At 42.8% G+C, this 23315-nt stretch overlaps 1 protein-coding gene across 3 annotated transcripts in view; it reads left to right on the forward strand.

The window, feature by feature from the left end:
• Window positions 1-23315, forward strand: part of LOC132400862 (cytochrome b5 reductase 4) — a 126517-nt gene that overhangs the window by 100065 nt on the left and 3137 nt on the right. For 2 of the 3 annotated variants that reach the window (XM_059982338.1, XM_059982339.1), the window contains one exon: window positions 2740-2904. In XM_059982338.1, coding sequence (XP_059838321.1) covers window positions 2740-2904 — 165 coding nt within the window. Of the gene's footprint in view, window positions 1-2739; window positions 2905-23315 lie in introns of those variants that run through there. The other variant, XM_059982340.1, reaches the window with a different exon arrangement.

Consider the following 23315-nt stretch of genomic DNA (forward strand, 5'->3'; position numbering starts at 1 on the left):
CGCCGCTTTCGTTCAAACGAAGGAAGCTTTGGCTGACGCCGCAATGCTAGTACATCCCAGAATGGACACCCCTACCGCCCTCACAGTGGACGCATCAAACACGGCAGTCGGTGGGGTGCTGGAGCAGCTCATCGCAGGTCGCTGGCAACCCCTGGCGTTTTTCAGCAAACACCTGCGGCCACCCGAGCTCAAGTACAGTGCTTTTGACAGGGAACTGTTGGCGCTCTACCTGGCAATCCGGCATTTCAGGTACTTCCTAGAAGGTCGGCCCTTCACCGCGTTCACGGACCACAAACCGCTTACCTTTGCGTTTACGAAAGCATCCGACCCCTGGTCATCCCGCCAGCAACGCCACCTGTCCTACATCTCTGAATACACAACGGATGTCCGGCACGTCTCGGGTAAGGACAATGTCGTGGCGGATGCGCTCTCTCGCCCTACCGTTCATGCCCTTTCCCAAGGGGTAGACTTTGAGGCACTGGCAGAGGCACAGCAGGTAGATGAGGAGATTCCGAGTTACAGGACTGCAGTCTCTGGTTTGCAGCTCCAGGACTTCCCCGTGGGCCCAGGTGAGAGGACCCTACTCTGTGACGTCGCCACCGGCCAGCCCCGTCCGGTCGTCCCCGCAGCCTGGCGGCGACGTGTTTTCGACTCCATTCATAACTTGGCGCATCCCTCCATCCGGACGACTGTCCGGCTGGTTTCCAGCAGGTTCGTTTGGCACGGTCTCCGCAAACAGGTCAGTGAATGGGCCAGAACGTGCATGCACTGCCAGACGGCCAAGGTTCAGCGGCACACCAAAGCCCCACCGCAGCAGTTCCATCCCGCCCACCGGCGTTTCGACCACATTCATGTGGATATCGTGGGCCCCCTGCCAGTGTCGCGCGGAGCGCGTTACCTCCTGACTATCGTGGACCGGTTCACAAGATGGCCAGAGGCGGTCCCGCTCACCGACACCACCTCCGAATCTTGCGCCCGAGCCCTGCTCGCCACCTGGATATCCCGCTTTGGTGTACCAGCCCACATTACCTCCGACAGAGGCGCCCAGTTCACCTCCAGCCTGTGGTCAGCTATGGCCAGCCTTTTGGGGACTCAGCTGCACCACACCACTGCCTACCACCCACAGTCGAACGGGCTAGTGGAGCGTTTCCACCGTCACCTGAAGTCGGCCCTCATGGCCCGCCTGCGAGGAGCCAACTGGGCGGACGAGCTTCCCTGGGTCCTTCTCGGCATCCGCACAGCGCCCAAGGACGACCTGCACGCCTCGTCGGCCGAGTTGGTATACGGCGCGCCCCTGGCCGTCCCCGGGGAGTTCCTACCAGCCCCGAGGGGGCAAGAGGAAGAACCCGCTGCAGTCCTGGGCAGACTTCGCGAGAAGCTCGGTAACCTGGCCCCCATACCCACTTCACAGCATGGGCGGCACCCGACCTGCGTACCCAAAGACCTACGGAACTGTAAGTTTGTGTTTGTGCGAAGGGGCGGGCATCGGCCACCGCTGCAGCGGCCATACGAGGGGCCGTTTACGGTGCTCCGGAACAACGGGTCCACGTTCGTGCTGGACGTTGGGGGGAAGGAGGAGGTTTTCACGGTGGACCGCCTCAAGCCGGCCCATGTGGACCTGGCGCAACCGGCCGAGTTTCCGGCGCCTCGGCGCAGAGGCCGACCTCCCAAGCAGGTTCTGGCCCAGGCTGTGGACATTGGGGGGTGTATCGCCGGTTCTGGGGGGGGGTTATGTAGCGCCTCATTTCCTAGCGTATCCGAACCGACTCACAATTAGATAGCCTACGGGGGTTTGCGAGCACAGAGCTTTGGAGCCTCTTCGCCATGGGGGGCCGGTTGACAGAGGCTTAAAAGTGAGGCTGAAGTTTTCGAATAAAGTTTTTTCCTTCGACTGCAGTACCGACTCCGTGTCGTAATTTTAGCGCTGCTTGTAGCACACCGCTACAATGGTATGCATTGAAGGTGAGAGTGGGTAGGTTGAAGGGGGGATGTGAGGGGTAAATTTTTCTTCCCCCTCAGAGTTGCAGATGCTTGGAATGCGCTGCCTGGTATGGTGTAGAGGCAAATTCATTAGAGGCTCTTAAGAGATGTTTGGATAAGCACATGGATACAAGGAAGATTGAAGGATATGGACATGGTGTAGGCAGGAGGGATTGCAGTTTGGGTGTACTTGATTTGCTTTTTAGCTAGTTCTGAACATTGTGGGCTGAATGGCCTGTTGCTGTGCTGCACTGTTTTATGTTCTAGTGATTTCTAGATCATTTGCCTCATCTTTCCTTGTAGAGATTTGCAACTTAAAACAATTACAGAAATCATAACAAAATAACAGACATGTCAGAAAATAAAACACCTGCAACCAACTTGCAAGTAGCTGGAGATTCTTTTAAATATCACTACTTGCAGGTTAGAGCCTTTATGCAATTGTAAACATATTCAGTTGTAAATGTTTACAACTGAACATTCTTTTAGCAGTATGAAACTGGAATGTTGATCTCCAAATCAGTAAGTTGATTAATGTCATGACTGTTCTCAGTTTTGCTGATGCCTTTGTGCTGGTGCAATTTGCACCCAAGATGCAGCTCTTCACTTTGCTTAATAGAGCAGCAAAACTAATATCCTTTGTAAAGTTCAGAAAAATTGTAATGAATTCTCACTTTGATTCTAAAGTGAGAAGTTGATACAATTTCTATACTACCAACAAGATATTAAGAGAAAAATTTAAACATTTTGTCTGTTTAGGTTTCAGGTTGAATATATTCTCTCAGAGCCTCACTCAGAATGGACAGGAAAACGGGGCAAGATTGAAATGTCTCTCTGCTCAGAACTTGTGGCAAGGCGAACTGAAGAGGGGAAAAGCCTCGTGTGTGTTTGTGGTCCAACTTCCTTCACTGAGCAAGTTGTTCGGTATGTATTCCAGTATTCAGCCTTTGGCTCAATAACCCTTGGCCAGCTGCATTTTCTGAACTCTGACTCATGATCAGCCCTGAATTTGAAAAGAAGTGATGCGCAAATATAATGTAAAAGAACACTTAAAGGAATCACGTTGGCCATTGTGAAACAAGATACGTCCATCTTTTCAACCCACTTTCAGCTACTAAGTGTTAGTACTAATAATTTTCAATTAAATTTTTTTGTCCCTCTACCTCTCCTTTAGAAACAATGAAAGCCTACAGCACAATACAGGCCTTTCAGCTTACAAAGCTGTGCCAAACATGTCCTTACTATAGAGATTACCTAGGATTACCTATAACCCTCTATTTTTCTAAGCTCCATGTACCTATCCAGGAGTCTCTTAAAAGACCCTATCATATCCACCTCCACCACTCACCACTCTCTGCTTAAAAAAAAATTACCCCAACATCTCCTCTGTACCTACTTCCCAGCACCTTAAAACTGTGCCCTCTCATGATAGCCATTCCAGCCCTGGGAAAAAGCCTCTTGACTATCCACACGATCAATGCTTCTCATCATCTTATACATCTCTATCAGTTCACCTTTCATCCACTGTCACTCCAAGGACAGAAGGCCGAGTGCACTCAACCTATTCTCATAAGAGATGTTTCCCAATTCAGGCCACATCCTTGTAGATCTCGTCTGCACCCTTTCTATGGTTTCCACATCCTTCCTGTAGTGAGGCAACCAAAAATGAGCACAGTACTCAGTGGGGTCTGACCAGGGTCCTATATAGCTGCAACATTACCTCTTGGCTCCTGAACTCAGTCTCACAGTTGATGAAGGCCAATGCACCATATGCCTTCTTAACCACAGAGTCAACCTGCGCAGCTGCTTTGAGTGTCCTATGGACTCGGACCCCAAGATCCCTCTGATCCTTTACACTGCCAAGAGTCTTATCATTAATACTATATTCTGCCATCATACTTGATCTACCAAATTGAACCACCTCACACTTATCTAGGTTGAACTCCATCTGCTACTTCTCAGCCCAGTTTTGTATCCTATCGATGCCCGGCTGTAACCTCTGACAACCCTCCACACTATCCACAACACCTCCAACACCCCTTTATTGTAAAATGCACCTCGCTGACCATCCTAAATCCAGATGACTTGATATCAACTGTTAATTTAAAATCTTTTGATATATAACAAGAATTTGGTGCAGTTTTTCAAATTAAATGTCAACAATCTAGTAATTTCTAATAAGGTAATTTTGTTGTCAAAATACATATACCGTAAATTCTGGACTACAGAGCGCACCTGATTAAAAGCCGCACACTCTAATTTTAGAAAGAAAATCAATTTTGTACTTGTACAGGCCGCACTGGATTTTAAGCCGCAGGTGTCCCACGTTGTAATATGAGATATTTACACAGAAAGATATTACATGTGAGGATTTTTTAACTTTTAATTAAATCCGTATGGTAACAAACAAATACATATTGCAAATGCTTTTTTTCGAACAGTGCCTGTAACACAGCTACTTTTAAATATACATACGTATCGGTAACACACAAATTACGTTGTGATTACTTTTTTACTGAACAGTGCACGAACAACATTCCAATATCTTTTAACGACTGGTTAAAAAAAATATATATACAGCCTACCAGGAAAAGTTATTGATCGCCTTCTTCATCTTCCTCCTGCGCACTAAAACCATCAAAGTCCTCTTCTTCAGTGTCCGAATTGAACAACCTCAGGATCTCGTCACTCACTTCAGTCTCTTCATTGTCGCTCTCACTTGAGTGCACGCGGTCCTCTTCATCACGCAGCAGTCCTGCCTTTCGAAACCCGCTGGTGATGGTGGATGTTGTGACACGGCTCCATGCATTTAGGATCCACTGGTAGACTTGAGTTAAAGATGCTCTTCGCATGCGTCCTGTTTTGGTAAAGGATTTCTCGCCGCTCGTCATCCAAGCTCCCACTCAACGCGCAGCGCCACTTTAAATGCCCGGTTCACGCTGATGTCCAGTGGCTGCAAATACTTCATGGTGCCCCCAGGAATCACAGCTGGAATTGATTTTGTACTCTTGATGGCAGCTTTCACTGAATCTGTTATATGGGCCCTCATGCTGTCCATAACGAGCAATGCTTTTTTTCTGTGAAAAAATCCCCCTGGTCGCTTGGCGTAGCACTCTCTCACCCAATCCTTCATTAGACTCTCCATCATCCAACCTTTCTTATTGACTTTCACCATGATTTCTTTTGGGAATTTTTCCTTTGGCATTGTCAGCCGCTTAAAAATCACCATCGGTGGAAGCTTTAGTCCGGATGCTGTGCAGCTCAGAACACAAGTAAAATGTGTTCTCTCATGGCCACTTGTTTTCAGTGTGATGGACGAGTCACCTTTTTTTTTATTAACAGTCCGAGTGAGAGGCAGGTCAAACGTCAAAGGTACTTCATCCATATTTATGATATCATCTGGCCCGATGGAATTCTCCGCTATCTTTGTTTGAGTGAATGTGTGGAAGTTAGCAAGTTTTTCCTCGTGGTCGGGAGGGAGCTGCTGACACAGAGTCGTGCGTACCCTGACGGACAGGCCTTTTTGTCTCATAAATCTAAAACACCACGATGGCCCACCTCTAAAATCTTCGATTTTCATTTTGGTGGCGATTGCTTGAGCCTTCAGTCTGATCTGCACAGTGGAAACACCGCGGCTGCCTGCTCTGTGTGTTAACCCAGTCTTCAAGAAAGTTTTCAAGTTCGGGCCATCTGCTATGATTACCTCTGTAAGCTTTTGTCGTCTTTTTGCATTGACTCAGTTCTTCACGCTGGCGTCTCCACCGTCTCACCATCGATTCAATTATGCCAAGATTATGTGCAGCAGCTCGATTTCCTTCTTCAACCGCCAGATTGATCGCCTTTAACTTAAAAGCTGCATCATATGCTTTTCTTCGAGTGTTTTCCATGTTGATGAGGGTGAGTACAAATGACTGATTTACAATAATTTAATTGTGAAAGTGCGCTTGATTTATCGTACAATTTCATTGGACCTCTGAACTACTCATCAATTTTATTGGTCTACTGTTACGAGGCAAAATGTTTTTGGCGGCAAAAAAACATGCATTAGCCGCACCGTAGTATAGGCCGCAGTGTTCAAAGCGTGGGAAAAAAGTAGCGGCTTATAGTCTGGAATTTGCCGTACTGTATGTTACCATATACTACCCTGAGATTCATTTCTTTGGAGGACTTTACAGGAGAAAAAGATGTAATAGTATTTTACAAAAAAAAACAAACTGAAAGACTGACAAACAATTGATGTGCAAAAGACAGACTGAAAATAAAAGTAATACTGAAATCAAAAGTTATGAGTTGTTGAAAATGAGTCTAGGTTGTAGAATCAGTTCAAAGTAACGGTGAATGAAGTTATTATTGCCAATTCATGAGTCTAATAGTTGCAGGGTAATAACTGCTCCTTAACCTGGTGGTATGAAACCCAAGCCTTTACCACCTGCCGATGGTACCAGTCAGAAGAGGGCATGGCCTGGATTGTGGGGGGGGTCTTTGATACTTTCTTCTGTAGCGTTCCATGTAAATATACTCAGTGGGAGGACATATAATCTGTATCCACCATTTCCTGTAGCCTTTTCCATTTGTGGGCATTGGTGTTCCCATTACATGTCATGACACAGCTAGGATACTCTTCACTGTGCATCTATAGAGATTTGTCAATGCTTTTGATTTCAGCATTTACATTTATTGGTCTCTCATTTATTGCCCTTGACAAGGTGGTGGTGACTGAGCATCTTAAAATGGTGCAGTTGTCATGATGGCACTTCCTCAGTGCTTTTTAGGCACAATTTCAGGATCTAGACTCAACACAAATAAACAACCAACAATCCACTTCCAACTGAGGGTGTGTGCTAGTCATGGCGTGCACAAATGCTTATGTAGTGAATAAGGTGTCAATCAACTGAGCGGCTTTGTTCTAGGTAGTGTGGAACTTCATTGTTGGCACAAGTTACTCGTAAGGTAACGGAGGGATATCACATTACACTCCTGACTTGTGCCTTTAACATTTCATGAGGCAAGTCATTTGCCATCAGTTTCTGTGACTGATCCCGTTTAAAAAAAGGTACATTATAATCCTCTCAGGACATTTATGGACCAAGTGGTAATCTTTAGAAATGGCCATCATATGATAGCTTGGTAGTATGTTACTTTCTGTTTAACAGCCTATATCAGCATATTGCTCAGGTGTTGCTCTATGTAGCTGTGAACCACTTCATTTGCTGAGGAGACGATCATTATTAGCAGATGTCCCCATAGTTCAGAGGAGTTGCCTTCCTAGAAAACCATACATAGTGATTTTCCATAATGCAAAATCCTTGTCCCCAGTGAATCCCATGTTATAATTGGAGTTGTATTACTCTCAAAAGTAAGTGGGGGGGGGGGGGACACTAATGAATATTTGCTTCAAAACTAACAAGACAATCTCTTTAAGTGGCCAGGAGTTGCAAAGGAGACCCAAGTGAATTGCAGATCCTTATCACCTTCTAGCCTTCAGTTTGAATCGAGACATACATATATTTGAAGTAGGAGTTTAAAAGTGTAAGGTAGTTTAATGACACAACTCACAACAAGCAAATGGTATTTATGTGGATTTATGGTTTGTCCTGAAACTTGCTGGCCTATTTCATATAGCTTGAGTACTGAATAATATAGAAAAGTCTCAGAAGAAATCACACAATCAAGAAATGAGTTGGAGAGAAAAAAATAAAAGGAAACAAATAGTTTTTTTTATTCTCCTCATGTTCTGTAAGAACAGACTTTATTCCATTTCTCAGATTTTTGGATTGTGATTTATGAATTCCATGACCCAAGTGGCCATAAGATGGTTGTTGCCAAAATTCACCAAAGAACACATCCACTTCTGACCTTGTAGTGGAAGGATGGCTGTTGATGACACTGCCTAAAGGAAATCCTACAATGATATGATGTCGAAACGAATGACCTCAATTTTCACATTTTCCTTTAAACAAGGTATGATTCCAATCACTGCTATTTCACCATTAGTGTACATACCACAGTCAGTCAGATATCATGTCCTCTCTCAAATTTGATTCTTTTGCCTGTATTTACACAGGATGTAAACATCCCAAAGTGGAAGAAGTATTCTAAAGGCAAGTCAAGATGACACAACCATTGCTAGCAAGAAAAGTCAAAGCAGCATCAGAGCCAAAGAGAGGACAAATAATTGGGCAAAAAAGTGGAGAGTTAGATAGGAAACATTTTGAAAACCACAGAAGGCAACTAAAAACGTCATTAAGAAAAAGATGAAATACAAAGGTAAGCTAGCCAATAATAGTGAAGGAGGATGCCAAAAGCTTATTTAGATACAAGTGTAAAAGAGGCGAGTGTAGATATCAGACTGCTGAAAAATCATGGAGAGGTAGTAATGAGGGATGAGGACATGGCAGATGAGGTGAATAAGTATTTTGTATTCATCTTCACTGGAAGACATGAACAGTATGCCAGAAGTGTGTAGAGTTGGTAAAGTTAGAGAGAAGTTTCCTGGGAAACTGAAAGGGCTGAAGATAGATCAGTCAGATGGTATATGCCCTAGTGTACTGAATGAGGTACCTGAAGAGATTGTGTAGGCCTGAATAATGATCTTTTCAGAACCAATTGATTCTGGTATGCTTCCCAAGAAATGGAAAATTGCAAATGTCACTCCACTCTTCAAGGGGGGTAAGAGGCAGAAGAAAGGAAATTATAGGCCAGTTAGCCTGACCTCAGTGGGTGGGAGATGTTGGAGTTGACTATTAAGGATGTGATTTTGGGGTACTTGGAGGCACATGATAAAATAGGCCATACTCAGCATGGTTTCCTCAAGGGAAATATCTTGCCTGACTAATCTGTTTGAATTCTTTGAAGAAATAGCAAGCAGGATAGACAAGAGACCTGATAGGTGTTGTGTACTTGGATTTCAGATCGCCGTTGACAAGGTGCGACACATGAACCTGTTAAACAAATTAAGAGCCCATGGTATTACAGGAAAGGCAAGAGCATGGATAAAGCATTGGCAGAAGGCAAAGATTAGAAATACAGGGGGCCTTTTTCTGGTTGGCTGTTGGTGTTCTGCAGGGATCTGTATCGGGACTGCTTTTTATATTATATGTCAATGACTTGGATGACAGAATTAATGGATTTGTCGCAACGTTTATGTATGATATGAAGATAGGTAGAGGGGCAGGCAATTCGGTAGAAGTAGAGAGGCTGCAGAAGGACTTGTGATTAGGAGCATGGGCAAGGTAGTGTCAGATGGAGTAGTGTTAGGAAGTGTATGAAAACCTGAGGTGCAAAGGGGCTTGGGAGTCCTTGTGCAGGATTCCATAAGGTTAATTTTCAGGTTGAGTCGGTGGAGAGGAAGGCAAATGCGATGCAAGTATTTATTTCAAAAAGACTAGAACATAAAAGCACAGATGTAATATCGAGGCTTTATAAAGCACTGGTGAGGCAGCAGTTGGAGTATTCAGAGCAGTTTTTGGCCTGCTGTCTAAGAAAGGATGTGCTGTCATTGGGGAGTATTCAAAGGAGGTTCACAGAAATGATTTGGGATTGAAAAGCATGTCATATGAAGAGCATTTGTCATCTCTGGGCCTCTACTCAATGGAATTCAGAAGAATTAGGGGTGAGCTCAATGAAAGGTATAAATGTTAAAGGCCTTGAGAAAGCAGATGTGGAGAGAATGTTTGCTTGGGGGAGTCTAAAACCAGAGGACAGCCACAGACTAGAGGGCCATCCATTAAGAATGGAGATATGGGGTAATTTCTTTAGCCAGAGAGAATCTGGAATATGTTGCCACAGGTAGCCGTGAAGGCCAATTCATTGGGTATATTTAAGTCAGAGATTGATAGATTCTTGATTAGACGGCATGAAGGGAGAAAGCAGGAGATTGGGACTGAGAGGGAAAATGGATTCATAGGCCTAAAGGCCTAATTCTGCTTATATCCTATGGTCTTATTTGCATGATGAAGTCTGAAGTCAAATTGTCCTGGTGCAATCTAAACTGGGCATCAGTGAGCCCTTATTGTTCTTGATGGTGTATTTGCAGATGTGTGAGGGTGCTATTAGAGTAGCTTAGGCAAGTGATTGATAAACATGTTATAGATGGCATGTGCTGTGATAAGTCTTTGCTGTTGGTACAAGAAATGGCCAAGCAGATGTTGATGTGTGGAAATGCTGCCCAGGAAGAACTTGCATTCAGTGACTGCAGCTTAATGACATTCAAACTCACTGAATCAATGAGAGTTAGTATTGCCACCCTCCTTGAATTACTTCTTGCTGGTAGAAAGGCTTTGGGGGAGTTGAGCAGTAATTATTCACTTAAGAATATCCAACTGGTATAGTCAGGGTGTTATCGTATGTGGATCCTGGTCAGTGATGAAACTGAGGATAATTTTGGGAGTATATAATGGCAACAATGGTAATACAGCAGTTATGTCCTATTCACTCTATCTGTCTACTTTTAAATCATCAATCATTAAATAATGAAATCTATCAATTCTAAATGTTATCAAGTGGCACTTATTCACAATTAACCTGCCCAATGTGATGTTTGCTAGGCCCACTCAACCTCAGTCTTGATTGGAGTTGTACTTGTCACAAAGGATCATTTAGGTTTGTGAATACTGGAGGTAAATAATCCCCCAGGCCTATGACATTGTCTCAGGTGTTACAGCAGTGTCCCAGGCCCAACATCAATGACCTTTCTCTCATCATGAGTTTCCAAGTGAGTATGTTCGCTGACAACTTCACAATGTTTAATTCCATTTTTAACTCCTAAGCTAATGAAGCAATCCATACTTGTGTGCAATAAGATCTGGATAACTTGTAGGCGGAGACTAAGTATCAAATAAAATTTGTGCCGGAAAAATACTATGCAATGACTCTCACAAACAAAGAACAATCATCGAGCCTTGATTTTCAATTACACTACCATCACCAAATTTCCCCATGATCAATTTGGGGGTTTCAACACTAATTGGAAACTCAACTGAACCAGCAGTATAAATATGGCAAGTGCTTCCTTCTGATAGCTAAAGGCTTTCTACCCTCAACTCGTCTGGAATGGTCCCAATTTACATTTGAGTGCAATGACAATAACTCTCAAAGGTTGATACTATCCATAACAAAACAGCCTACTTGACAGACACTTCACTGATTATTCAAAACATTAATTCCTCAATCATTAGCACAAAAATGCTTCAACATGTACCATATACAATGAACACTGCAGTTACTCTCCTATACTGCGCTGGCATTACCTGCTAAAGCCCGCAACCAATAAGGAACAACGTTACCTGCATGTTCCTGTGCAGGTCGTCCATCCTCATTTGGAAATACATCACTGATCCTTCATCATCGTTGGGTCTAACTCCTGAAATTACTATTTAATAGCATCAGGAAAGTACTTTCATCAGAAGGACTGAAGAGGTTCAAAGGACACTTAGGCATTGGCACTTAATGCAGGCCTTACCAGCAAAACCTTGACCTGGCCAGACTTTGTTTAATACTTCAACTCATTCAAAAAATCGTGGATTCTGGGTAATTGGAACACATCAAGCCCAATTAAATGGTTGCCCCAATTATCCAAAGTTTCATGGAAATAGTTGAAGGTAGAAAAGACAAATTGCCATGTAACTGAGTAACAAATATTTAAATGAATATAAAATAAATTAGAACATTACCAATAGTACTCCAAAACTCTAAAAGTTATCAACTGAAGTTCAGTGTGCCTAGCTTTTTCTTTTGATTGACTCAGAATGAACAAAATCAGCAGAGACACCTAGTGCAGATAATGGACTACTTTCCAACAATGCTTTAGATCAGTGATTGCCAGTGGGGTGGTACCACGCCATAATGCCATAAGGGGTCAGTAGGGGAAATGGATGTCATGGGGGGGGGGGGGGAGAGAAGGGGTAGTAAGAGACCATGAGCCCTTGTGTGATTAGTCAATTGCACTAACTGGAAAAATATAAAGTTAGCTTGCTGAACACCAGCTCTGTCCTGACTAACATTCAGATTCCAATCTGAATCCTTGTCAAAGTAATTTTCACTGTTGTGATTGTTTTAATCTTTGCCTCGCCATTCCTTTAATGATGGATAAATATGCATGATACAATCCAAGTCTCAGGGTAGTGAAGCCTTGAATTCTAATCATGCTAAGAAACAAACTACATCAATACAATCTTACATAACTGGATATGGTTGCAGGAACATTTCTGTAAAAGACACCCTGAAAAGGCTACTCATGATGTTACTCAGTTCCAGAAGATTAAAGAAGCATTTGAAAAATGTGTGCTCAAGTCATTTGCCAAGAAAGCCAAAAATGACCTTGATGTTGGACTCATTCCTTCTTAAAACATTTCAAAAATGATAGCAAAGTGAGGAAAATTGATACAATCTGTGAAAGTTTAATAATGCCCGATAGACAATAGATGCAGAAGTAGACCATTCGGCCCTTTGAGCATGCACCACCATTTTGAGATCATGGCTGATCAACTACTATCAATACCCGGTTCCTGCCTTGTCCACATATCCCTTGATTCCCCTATCCATAAGATACCTATCTAGCTCCTTCTTGAAAGCATCCAGAGAATTAGCCTCCACTACCTTTCGAGGCAGTGCATTCCAGACCCCCACAACTCTCTGGGAGAAGAAGTTTTTCCTTGACTCTGTCTTAAATGACCTACCCCTTATTCTCAAACCATGCCCTCTGGTACTGGACTCCCCCAGCATCTGGAACATATTTCCTGCCTCTATCTTGTCCAATCCCTTAATAATCTTATATTTTTCAATCAGAGCCCCTCTTAATCTCCTTAATTCCAGCGTATACAAGCCCAGTCTCTCTAACCTCTCTGCGTAAGACAGTCCAGACATCTCAGGAATTAACCTCGTGAGTCTATACTGCACTTCCTCTACAGCCAGGATGTCCTTCCTTAACCCTGGAGACCAAAACTGTATACAATACTCCAGGTGTGGTCTCACCAGGGCTCTGTACAAATGCAAGAGGATTCCTTGCTCTTGTACTCAATTCCCTTTGTAATAAAGGCCAACATTCCATTAGCCTTCTTCACTGCCTGCTGCACTTGCTCATTCACCTTCAGTGACTGATGAACAAGGACTCCTAGATCTCTTTGTATTTCTCCCTTACCTAACTCTACACCGTTCAGATAATAATCTGCCTTCCTGTTCTTACTCCCAAAGTGGATAACCTCACACTTATTCACATTAAACGTCATCTGCCAAGTATCTGCCCACTCACCCAGCCGATCCAAGTCACCCTGAATTCTCCTAACATCCTCATCACATGTCACACTGCCACCCAGCTTAGTATCATCAGCAAACTTGCTGATGTTATTTTCAATGCCTTCATCCAAATCGTTGACATAAATTGTAAACAGCTGTGGTCCCAATACCAAGCCCTGTGGCACCCCATTAGTCACCACCTGCCATTCCAAGAAACACCCATTCACCTCTACCCTTTGCTTTCTATCTGCCAACCAGTTTTCTATCCATGTCAATGTCTTCCCCCCGATGCCCTGAACTTTGATTTTACCCACCAATCTCCTATGTGGGACCTTATCAAATGCCTTCTGAAAATCGGGGTACACTACATCCACTGGATCTCCCCAGTCTAACTTCCTGGTTACATCCTCGAAAAACTCCCAACAGATTAGTCAAGCATGATTTACCCTTGGTAAATCTGATGTATCAGAAATGCTCACCGCTGTTCTCAAAATGGATGCCAGTATTTAAAAATCAATTACTCTGAGCAATAACTCTGCAGCTCATCATATTGATGAAATGAGTGAGACAGAATATCAACCATGCATAGAGCTACAAAATTTTTTTTGGATATAACTAGATGAGTCAATTGTGAGACAACGAGGCATTGCTAATGCTAACAGCATAGAAACATAGAAAATAGGTGCAGGAGTAGACCTTTCAGCCCTTCGAGCCTGCACTGCCATTCAGTATGATCATGGCTGATCATCCAACTCAGAACCTTGTACCTGCTTTCTCTCCATGCCCCCGATCCCTTTAGCCACAAAGGCCATATCTAACTTCCTCTTAAATATAGCCAATGAACCAGCTTCAACTGTTTCCTGTGGCAGAGAATTCCACAGATTCACCACTCTGTGTGAAGAAATTTTTCCCTATCTCGGTCCTAAAATGCTTCCCCTTTATCCTTAAACTGTAACCCCTCATTCTAGACTTCCCCAACATCGGAAACAATCTTCCTGCATCTAGCCTGTCCAATCCCTTTAGAATTTTATACGTTTCAATAAGATCCCCCCCTCAATCTTCTAAATTCCAGTGAGTATAAGCCTAGTCAATCCAGTCTTTCTTCATATGAAAGTCCTGCCATCCCAGGAATCAATCTGGTGAACCTTCTCTGTACTCCCTCTATGACAAGAATGTCTTTCCTCAGATTAGGGGACCAAAACTGCACACAATATTCTAGGTGCGGTCTCACCAAGGTCTTGTACAACTGCAGTAGAACCTCCCTGCTCCTGTACTCAAATCTTTTTGTTATGAATGTCAACATACCATTTGCCTTTTTCACCACCTTTAATGACTGGTGTACAATGACACCTAGGTCTTGTTGCACCTCCCCTTTTCCTAATCGGCCACCGTTCAGTTAATAATCTGTTTTCCTGTTCTTGCAACCAAAGTGGATAACCTCACATTTATCCACATTAAATTGCATCTGCCATGAATTTGCCCACTCACCTAACCTATCCAAGTCACCCTGCATCCTCTTAGCATCCTCCTCACAGCTACCACCACCGCCCAGCTTCGTATCATCCGCAAACTTGGGAGATGCTGCATTTAATTCCCTCATCTAAATCATTAATATATATTGTAAACAACTGGGGTCCCAGCACTGAGCCTTGCAGTACCCCACTAGTCACTGCCTGCCATTATGAAAAGGTCCAGTTTACTCCCACTCTTTGCTTCTTGTCTGCCAACCAATTCTCTATCCACATCAATACCATACCCCCAATACCATGTGCTTTAAGTTTGCACACTAATCTCTTGTGTGGGACCTTGTCAAAAGCCTTTTGAAAATCTAAATATACCACATCCACTCTACTAGTTACATTTTCAAAAAAATTCTATAAGATTCGTCAGACATGATTTTCCTTTCACAAATCCATGCTGACTTTGTCCGATGATTTCACCTCTTTCCAAATGTGCCGTTATCACATCTTTGTTAACCGACTGTAGCATTTTCCCCACCACCGATGTCAGACTAACCGGTCTGTAATTCCCCGGTTTCTCTCTCCCTCCTTTTCTAAAAAGTGGGGTTACATTAGCCACCCTCCAATCCTCAGGAACTAATCCAGAATCTAAGGAGTTTTGAAAAATTATCACTAATGCATCCACTATTTCTTGGGCTACTTCCTTAAGCACTCTGGGATGCAGACCATCTGGCCCTGGGGATTTATCTGCCTTTAATCCCTTCAATTTACCCAACACCACTTCTCTACTAACATGCATTTCCCTCAGTTCCTCCATCTCACTAGACCCTCGGTCCCTTACTATTTCCAGAAGATTATTTATGTCCTCCATAGTGAAGACAGAACCAAAGTAGTTATTCAATTGGTCTGCCGTGTCTTTGTTCCCTATGATCAATTCACCTGTTTCTGACTGTAAAGGACCGACATTTGTCTTGACCAATCTTTCTTTTCACACATATATATATAAAAATATATAAAAAAGCTTTTATAGTCAGTTTTTATGTTCCCTGCCAGCTTTCTCTCAGTCTTTTTTCCCTTTCCTAATTAAGCCCTTTGTCCTCCTCTGCTGGTCTCTTAATTTTTCCCAGTCCCCAGTCAAATTTTTTTGCTAATTTATATGTTTCTTCTTTGGACTTGTTACTATCCCTAGTTTTCCTTGTCTGCCACGGGTGCACTACCTTCCCTGGTTTATTCTTTTGCCAAACGGGGATGAACAATTGTAGTTCCTCCACTGTTGAGATAAGGCCGCACTTAGGTTGGAGGAACAACACCTTATATTCTGTTTGGGTAGCCTCCAACCTGATGGCATGAACACCGATTTCTCAAACTTCCAGTAATATGCCTCCACACCCCCACCCCCGTCCCTCTCTCATGTCATCTCCTTGCTCACCCATCACCTCCCTCTGGTGCTTCTCTCTTCACCCCCCCCCATTTCTTCCTTCACCAATGGGCGTCTGTCTCTTTCACCAATCAACTTTCTAGCTCTTTGCTTCATCCTTCCCCCTCCAAGTTTTACCTATTGCTTGGCGTTTCTCTCCAAATGCCACCCACCTTTCAAATATACTCCTCAGCTTTTTTACTCCAGTACTGCCAAATGGTTTTGGCCTGAAATGTTGACTGGGGAAATGTACACCCCCCCTCCCCCCCCCCAATAGGTGCTGCCTGGCCTGCTGAGTTCCTCCAGCATTTTGTAAAGAATGTTCTCTTTCCCTGCATGGAAAGTATGGCACTTCGTTTTACAGATGGTGATTTGCAAGAGTGCCACTTACACCAACAGTCGCTGAAGAAGGATTTTAAGAATTGATTCAATGATTTGAATGGACTGGGTAATTAACCCAATTCTTTGCAAGGTGGAAGAACAAGAAGAGAGCATTATCAAAATTTAGAATGAAGTAGTAAAAATGTTTTTCAAAAAATGGTGTCTTTTGTGGAATGTGGCTACACTGTCATATGACATTCATTGCTCTTCATTGCATTTCCAGCCTGCTACCTTGTTGAAAGAGGCTTCAGTGCAGTGAGCCACATACCGACAAAAAACAGAAACCGCTTGGACATTGTTATGCATGGGGACTTAAGGCTTTTGCAGTCACAACTTGAGCCAGATATTTCAACTCTTGCCAAAATCCATCAAGCTCAAGGATCACATTGATATTGAAGCTGCTGTACAGCGCACAGGAACTGTGTAAACTAGGTTAAAGACAAATAAAAATTCAAAGCAGAGTCATTTTTCTCATGTTAACATATGGTAGGCATGATTTTACATAATGGGGGCATAGGGAAGTACATTATACCCAAGAGGGGTATAGACAAGAAGGTGATTTAGGAGGATGTTGGCAAGTTTGAAAGTGCTTTGGGGGGGGGGGGGGGGGGAAGAAAGAGAGGGTGTTAGGTTAAAAAGGTTGGGAAGTAATGGTTTCCATCCAAATCTTCTTTGTAATATTCAAGACGATTATACTTTCAAATTCTTCATAGTTCTGAAGTAGTGAAATTATGTTATTTTTACCCACAGCCATTCTGGCATCTCCAAACCTAAGTGCTTGAAACCACAGTAAGCAAAACAGTTCCAAATTGTCTTACTGCTCATTTCTCACTATCAGTGACAAAAAACACTGCTTTTTGAACACAAACACATACAACTGACACTATTTTAAAAACTCTGCTCTGTAACCATTGTGCACAGTCTCACAGCCACACAAGTGCACCCGACTGATGCTAGTTAGAAACGGGCAACATTATGCTGTCCCATTTAAGCGGTACAGTGTCCGAAACAAAGGTAATCTGGCTATTTTCCTGATAAGTTTCTGGTCTTTGAAATGTCCCAAGAAGCAGCTGGCCCAATTAGCTGATGACATAGTTAACTGGAACCCACTGGAATTCTATCGTTATCTATTTCCTCTCATATCAGTACTAAATGGTGACTCAAATTTTCAGAGGGGGAGAGGGGGAGAGGGGGAGAGGGGGAGAGGGGGAGAGGGGGAGAGGGGGAGAGGGGGAGAGGGGGAGAGGGGGAGAGGGGGAGAGGGGGAGAGGGGGAGAGGGGGAGAGGGGGGAGGGGGGAGGGGGGAGGGGGGAGGGGGGGAGGGGGGGAGGGGGGCTATGTAGTATGTTACAATTGTTTTGATTTTTGCATCACTTTCATTCACATCTTCACTTTTATGATTCTGCATTGTTGGCCTTCAAATGCTGCCATTGGTATTTAGCATTCATTCTGAGTTTGGGTGCAATGTGATATGATGAACAGATGCTAGTAAGATAAGAGAGACTTACAAATAGTTCATCTTTCACCATGTATAAAAAAGCAGAAGAGTGCTTGCAGATGTTGTCAATGCAAAGCATAAACATTTATTGAAAAGTTAATTAAAGGCACATCTGTGGTTTGGTAATAATTTTAAGAACAGCAGATAATTAGATTTTTAAATCTTTTATGCCCTGTATATGGAATTACATAGGTTGATGCAATTTCCGTAGTTTTTACTTGGTGGTAACATGACAAAGTGCAGAAATGAAACAAAAATGAAGTTCTGAAAACACTCGGCATCAGTGGAAAGCAAAACCATTAAAGGAGAAACATTGCTTTTCTGACACCCTTCATCAGAACACAAGCCATTACCCCACATAGATCTCTTTGCTCTTGGACCATGATCCATTTTCCATTGTTCCAGAAAATGCCTCTCAATCAAGACTGACTTTAATTACGACATCTACTTTTGCCTTAAATTAGCTAGAACAGAATTTGGCCATATGAGAACTGTGTTTAAAGGTTAAGTCCTTGCACCCAGCACAAAGTTCTACCTTATTCTATGTAGACACAAGATTCTACAGATGCTGGAAATCTTGAGAAAACACAAATTTTTGGAGGAACTCAGCAGGTCAGATAGCATCTATGGAAGCAAATCAAGAGTTGACATTTCATGCTAACTCAGTCCCGATGAAGGGTCTTGACCCAAAACGTTCATTTCCCTCCAAAGATGCTGCCTGGCTGGCCGAATCCCTCCAGCTTTTGCATGTATTGATTTTAATCTCTTTTTGGGACTTAGGCTATCAAAAGCACTTCAAAGCATGGAGAGTTACCACCGACATTGTCTCAGCAAAATCTTCTAAAGCTCCTAGCAGGATAAGCAAATCAATATCTGCATATTGGCAGACATCCCAGCCTTGATGCTCAGCCAATTCTAAAAGATGAGCAATGTCATTTAAATGCAGGAAAAGGAAATCTAAATTCCATTTCAAGAGGTTGCCAGGGAAAATGAGGCAACCGTGGCTGATAAGGGAAAGTGAAAACAGCATTAAGGGAAAAGAGAGCACACAATATCACCAAAAAACAGTGGGAAGCTAAAAGGTTAGGAAACTTTAAAAACCAACAGAAGGTAAATAAAAACAAGGAGAGTAAAACTAAAATATGTAGGAAAACTAGAAACTAGCCAGAGGATACCAAATGTTTTTCAGAAGTGTATACAGCAGGTTTCAAAGGTACATTAAATGTCAAAGAAATGTATACAATATACACCCTGAAATGCTTTTTCTTCGCAACAATCCACAAAAAAAGTGCCCCCAAAGAGTTAAAAGAATGCACATTGGACCTTTGGAAAATGACACTGAAGAGGAAGTAATGGGGACAACACTTGGCCAAAGAACTGAATAAGTATTTTGCATCAGTTTTCACTGTGGAAGACACCAGTAGCATGCCAGAAATTCAAGTGTATTAGGAGCAGAAGTGAGTGTATTCACAATTATCAAGAAGTTGGTAAGGAAGCTGAGGAGTCCGAAGGCAGACAAGTCACCCAGACAAGTTATATGACACCTCAGGATTCTAAAGGGGTAGCTGAATAGATTGCAGATGTTTTATTAGTAATCTTTCATGAGCCCCTCGATTCTGGAATGGTTCCAAAGGACTGAAAAATTGCAAATATTATACATACACGCACACACAGTTACAAGAACAAGTCTTTGCAATTAGCTGGTTTTTCTGCATTAGTTGCTCATAAAATACAGTCTGATCTTCAGCTATATCACAAGAATCAAACACAATTTGCCTAAACTAATCCACAATTCTTCTCATCAATACTGAGTACGCCATTTAAACATTTATAGTCTGGATTCAAAAAAAGTATGTCAAAGCTATTTGGAGTCAGGTGTTCCAGTCAATGAGATGAGATTGGAGGTGTGAGTTGTAGTGTTGCCCTACCCCATAAAGACAACAAAGTCAGAGTACTGACAGAGCCTGCTCTTCTCAAGAGAGATTTGTTTACATGCACCTTACCTCAATCAAAGCAACTTTCTAAGGACTTGGGAAGAATTGTAGAGATGCTTGAAGCTGGAAAGGCTACAAAAGCATTTCTTAAGACCTGAGTGTTCATCAGTCCACAATAAGAGAGATTGTCTACAAATGGAGGAATTCAGTACTGTTGCTTCTCTCCCTGGGAGTGGGCATCCTGAAGTAATCACACCAAAAGCACAATGTGCAATCCTGAAGGAGGTGAAAAGGAACCCAAGGGTAACAGCAGAAGACCTGCAGAAATCCCTAGAACTTGTTAATGTCTCTGGTCACATGTCCACTATAAGAAAAACATTGAACAAGAATGGTGTTTATGAAAGAAGAACACCAGAGGAAACAACTGCTCAAAAAAGAACATTGCTGCACATCTTAAGTTTGCAAAAGGCCACCTGGATATTCCACAATGCTTCTGGGACAACGTTTTGTAGACAAATGAGACAAAAGTTGATTTTTTTGGCAGAAAAACACACCACTATGTTTAGGGGAAAAGAGGCACCGCACACCAACACCTCACCCCATCTGTGAAGCATGGTGGAAGGGCTGCTTTACTGCCTCAGGACTTGGACACTTGCAGTCATTGAGGGAACAATGAATTCAAAATGTTATCAAGACATTTTATAGGAGCACAGCAGGGTAGCAGTCTTGTCACCTGAAGCTTATTAGAAGCTGGAAAATGCAACAAGACAACTATCTAAAAGACAGGTGTAAATCAACAACAGATTGGTTTAAAAAGGAGAAATCTATGCATACTATCCTTTGGCATTAACAGTTGCATACTTACAGACACTGATTGCAATACTTCAGGGGTAAAACCCAACCATCTTCCTCAAGTACTAGTTAGTCAAATAACAAGTTCCCCTAGAGACACCTCCTTATGTACCTTCTCGAGTGAGTAAGGCAGAGCTTAATGCTCAGTACTAATTGGCTGGATCTGATTTTCCTACTCCTGATTGATTATTTTGAATTGGCCTTGTTCTGATTGGTCTATCTTTAAGGCCAAACACTCTTTCAGAATGTGTGGTCCCAGACTGGAGCTATCTCTACACCCTCAGAACCTATGCTTGGGTCCCTACATGCTCCAATCCAGTGATTTCCCAATTTATCTCTTACAGGTAGTCTCTTCCAAGGATGTTGGCCTAATCAAACCTTGGTCTACATAAGATGAGAAGCAGTGTTCGTCAATCCCACTCCCTTCAGCTCTTAAGTTTTTAAGGCACTTACAAATGTATACTTTTGGCATGGTGATAGAGGTATGGAGTACCCAACTTTGTTTTGCCAACAACAACACAACAAAACAGTACATTGATTAGTAAGGGTGTGAAATTTTATAGGGAGAAGTCACTGCTGCAGCCTATTAGTTTTAGAAGTCACATAATTAGTTAAATGGTGATCACCTGTGAGCAGTCAAGGTGTTTCAATTGACTATTGTAAAATACACCGAGAATCAGGAATATCCAGCTGCTGGTGAGTCAGTATCGTGGCAACAATTACACCATGAAGACAAAAGAACACTCCAAGCAATTCCATGAAAGGTTATTGAAAAGTGCAAGTGAGGAGATTGATACCAGAAAATTTCCAAGTCACTGAATATCCAATGGAGTACTGTTAAGGCAGTCATCAAGAAATGGAAAGAATGTGGCACAGCTGTAAATCTGCCTAGAGATCACCGTCCTCAAAAAAAGTGAATGACCATGCAAGAAGGAGACTAATGAGGGAGGCCACCAAGAGACCTATGACAACTCTGGAGGAGTTACAAGCTTCAGAGGCTGAGATGAGAGAGACTGTGTGTACAACTGTTGACCAGGTGCTTCACCAGTTGTAGCTTTATGAGAGGGTGGTAAAGGGAAAGATATTGTTGAAAAAATGCACGTTAAATCTTGGCTAGAGTTTGCCAGAAGGTGTGTGGGAGACACTGAAGTCAGCTTTTTAGCCATTAGACCAGGCATGGGCAAACTACGGCCCGCGGGCCATATGCGGCCCATTAAGCTTTTTAATCCAGCCTGCAGAACTTGATGAACTTGATTAATAAACCTTGTTAACATTTTTTCCCCGCAATTCTGGCGTTTTCCCAATAGATGACGCACTCTATATACATTTGTGGCGACCCATTTCCTGGCACATCCGAACAGGCTCACAATTAGCCAGCGTTCCGGCTAAGGGGGATAGCCTGCGGGGATTTGCGAGCACAGAGCTTTGGAGCCTCTGCGCAGGGGGGCTGGTTGAGGGAGGTTTAAAAGTGAGGCTGGGGATTTCGAATAAAGTTTTTTTCTTCGACTGCAGTTACCGACTCCGTGTCGTAATTTTAGCGCTGCATGTAGCACACCGCTACACACTGACCTTTGTTGAGGTGCAGCGTATTACTCCACATTTGCGCTTTACTCTTTGTTCCGCTCGACCTATTTGTGTGAACAGGCGTTCAGCGTCATGAACATCAACAAAGCCAGCCACAGATCTAAGTTAACTGACCAACACCTCAGATCCATCCTGAGAATCGCCACAACAAAACTAAATCCAGACTTTGATGCGCTGGCTAAAAAGGGAGACCAACAACACTGTTCCCACTGAAATTAAAAATAAGTTTCTCCGTTGTGTTATGTAAAAAATGCATTTGAAAATTTTTTTTCAATAAGCCTTACATGTTACATGTCATTTCTGTTAAGTGATGGACATCAGTAGTGCGCAGCTGCACGTACGTTCTCAAAATAAAAAAAATGCGCTCCAGATCAAATAACGCGCTCCGCATACTGGCGCGCTCTCACTGTTATGTCATTGTGCGGGTCGTTGTTGAGTTTTGGCACAGGGGACAATTGAATAAGAAGGAGCAGAACAAGTTGACCTGCATCTCCTACCGTTTTTGAAATAAAGACAGTCAGGAGGAGAGTGATGATGATAATATCTTGAAGGATAACAGAATTTTTAGTGCTTTAAAATAATAACTGTTACTATTAAAAAAAGCTGTATTTTATTCATTTAATTTTCAGTGTTTTAAAAGTCATTTCAATAAATAGCTAAATATCATGGGACTTCAAAGAGAGATTTTTTGTTGTAATGCATTTGTTCATTTTCAATTGAAATTAAAGCACATGTTTTCTACATATCCCATGATATTTTATTTTCTCTTATGAGGTGTATTACCAAAACACTCCGTCCATCTGCTCCTGGTCCGGCCCCTCTGTCAAATTTTAGAACCCTTTGTGGCCCTCAAGTCAAAAAGTTTGCCCACCCCTGCATTAGACTAATCGATATGTTTGGCATAAGCTAAGCACAGCACATTATCAAAAATACACCATTCCTACCGTGAAGCATGGTGGCAACTGCATCATGCTGTG

Source organism: Hypanus sabinus, chromosome 10 (genome assembly GCF_030144855.1).
Source record: "Hypanus sabinus isolate sHypSab1 chromosome 10, sHypSab1.hap1, whole genome shotgun sequence".
Classification (NCBI taxonomy): domain Eukaryota; kingdom Metazoa; phylum Chordata; class Chondrichthyes; order Myliobatiformes; family Dasyatidae; genus Hypanus; species Hypanus sabinus.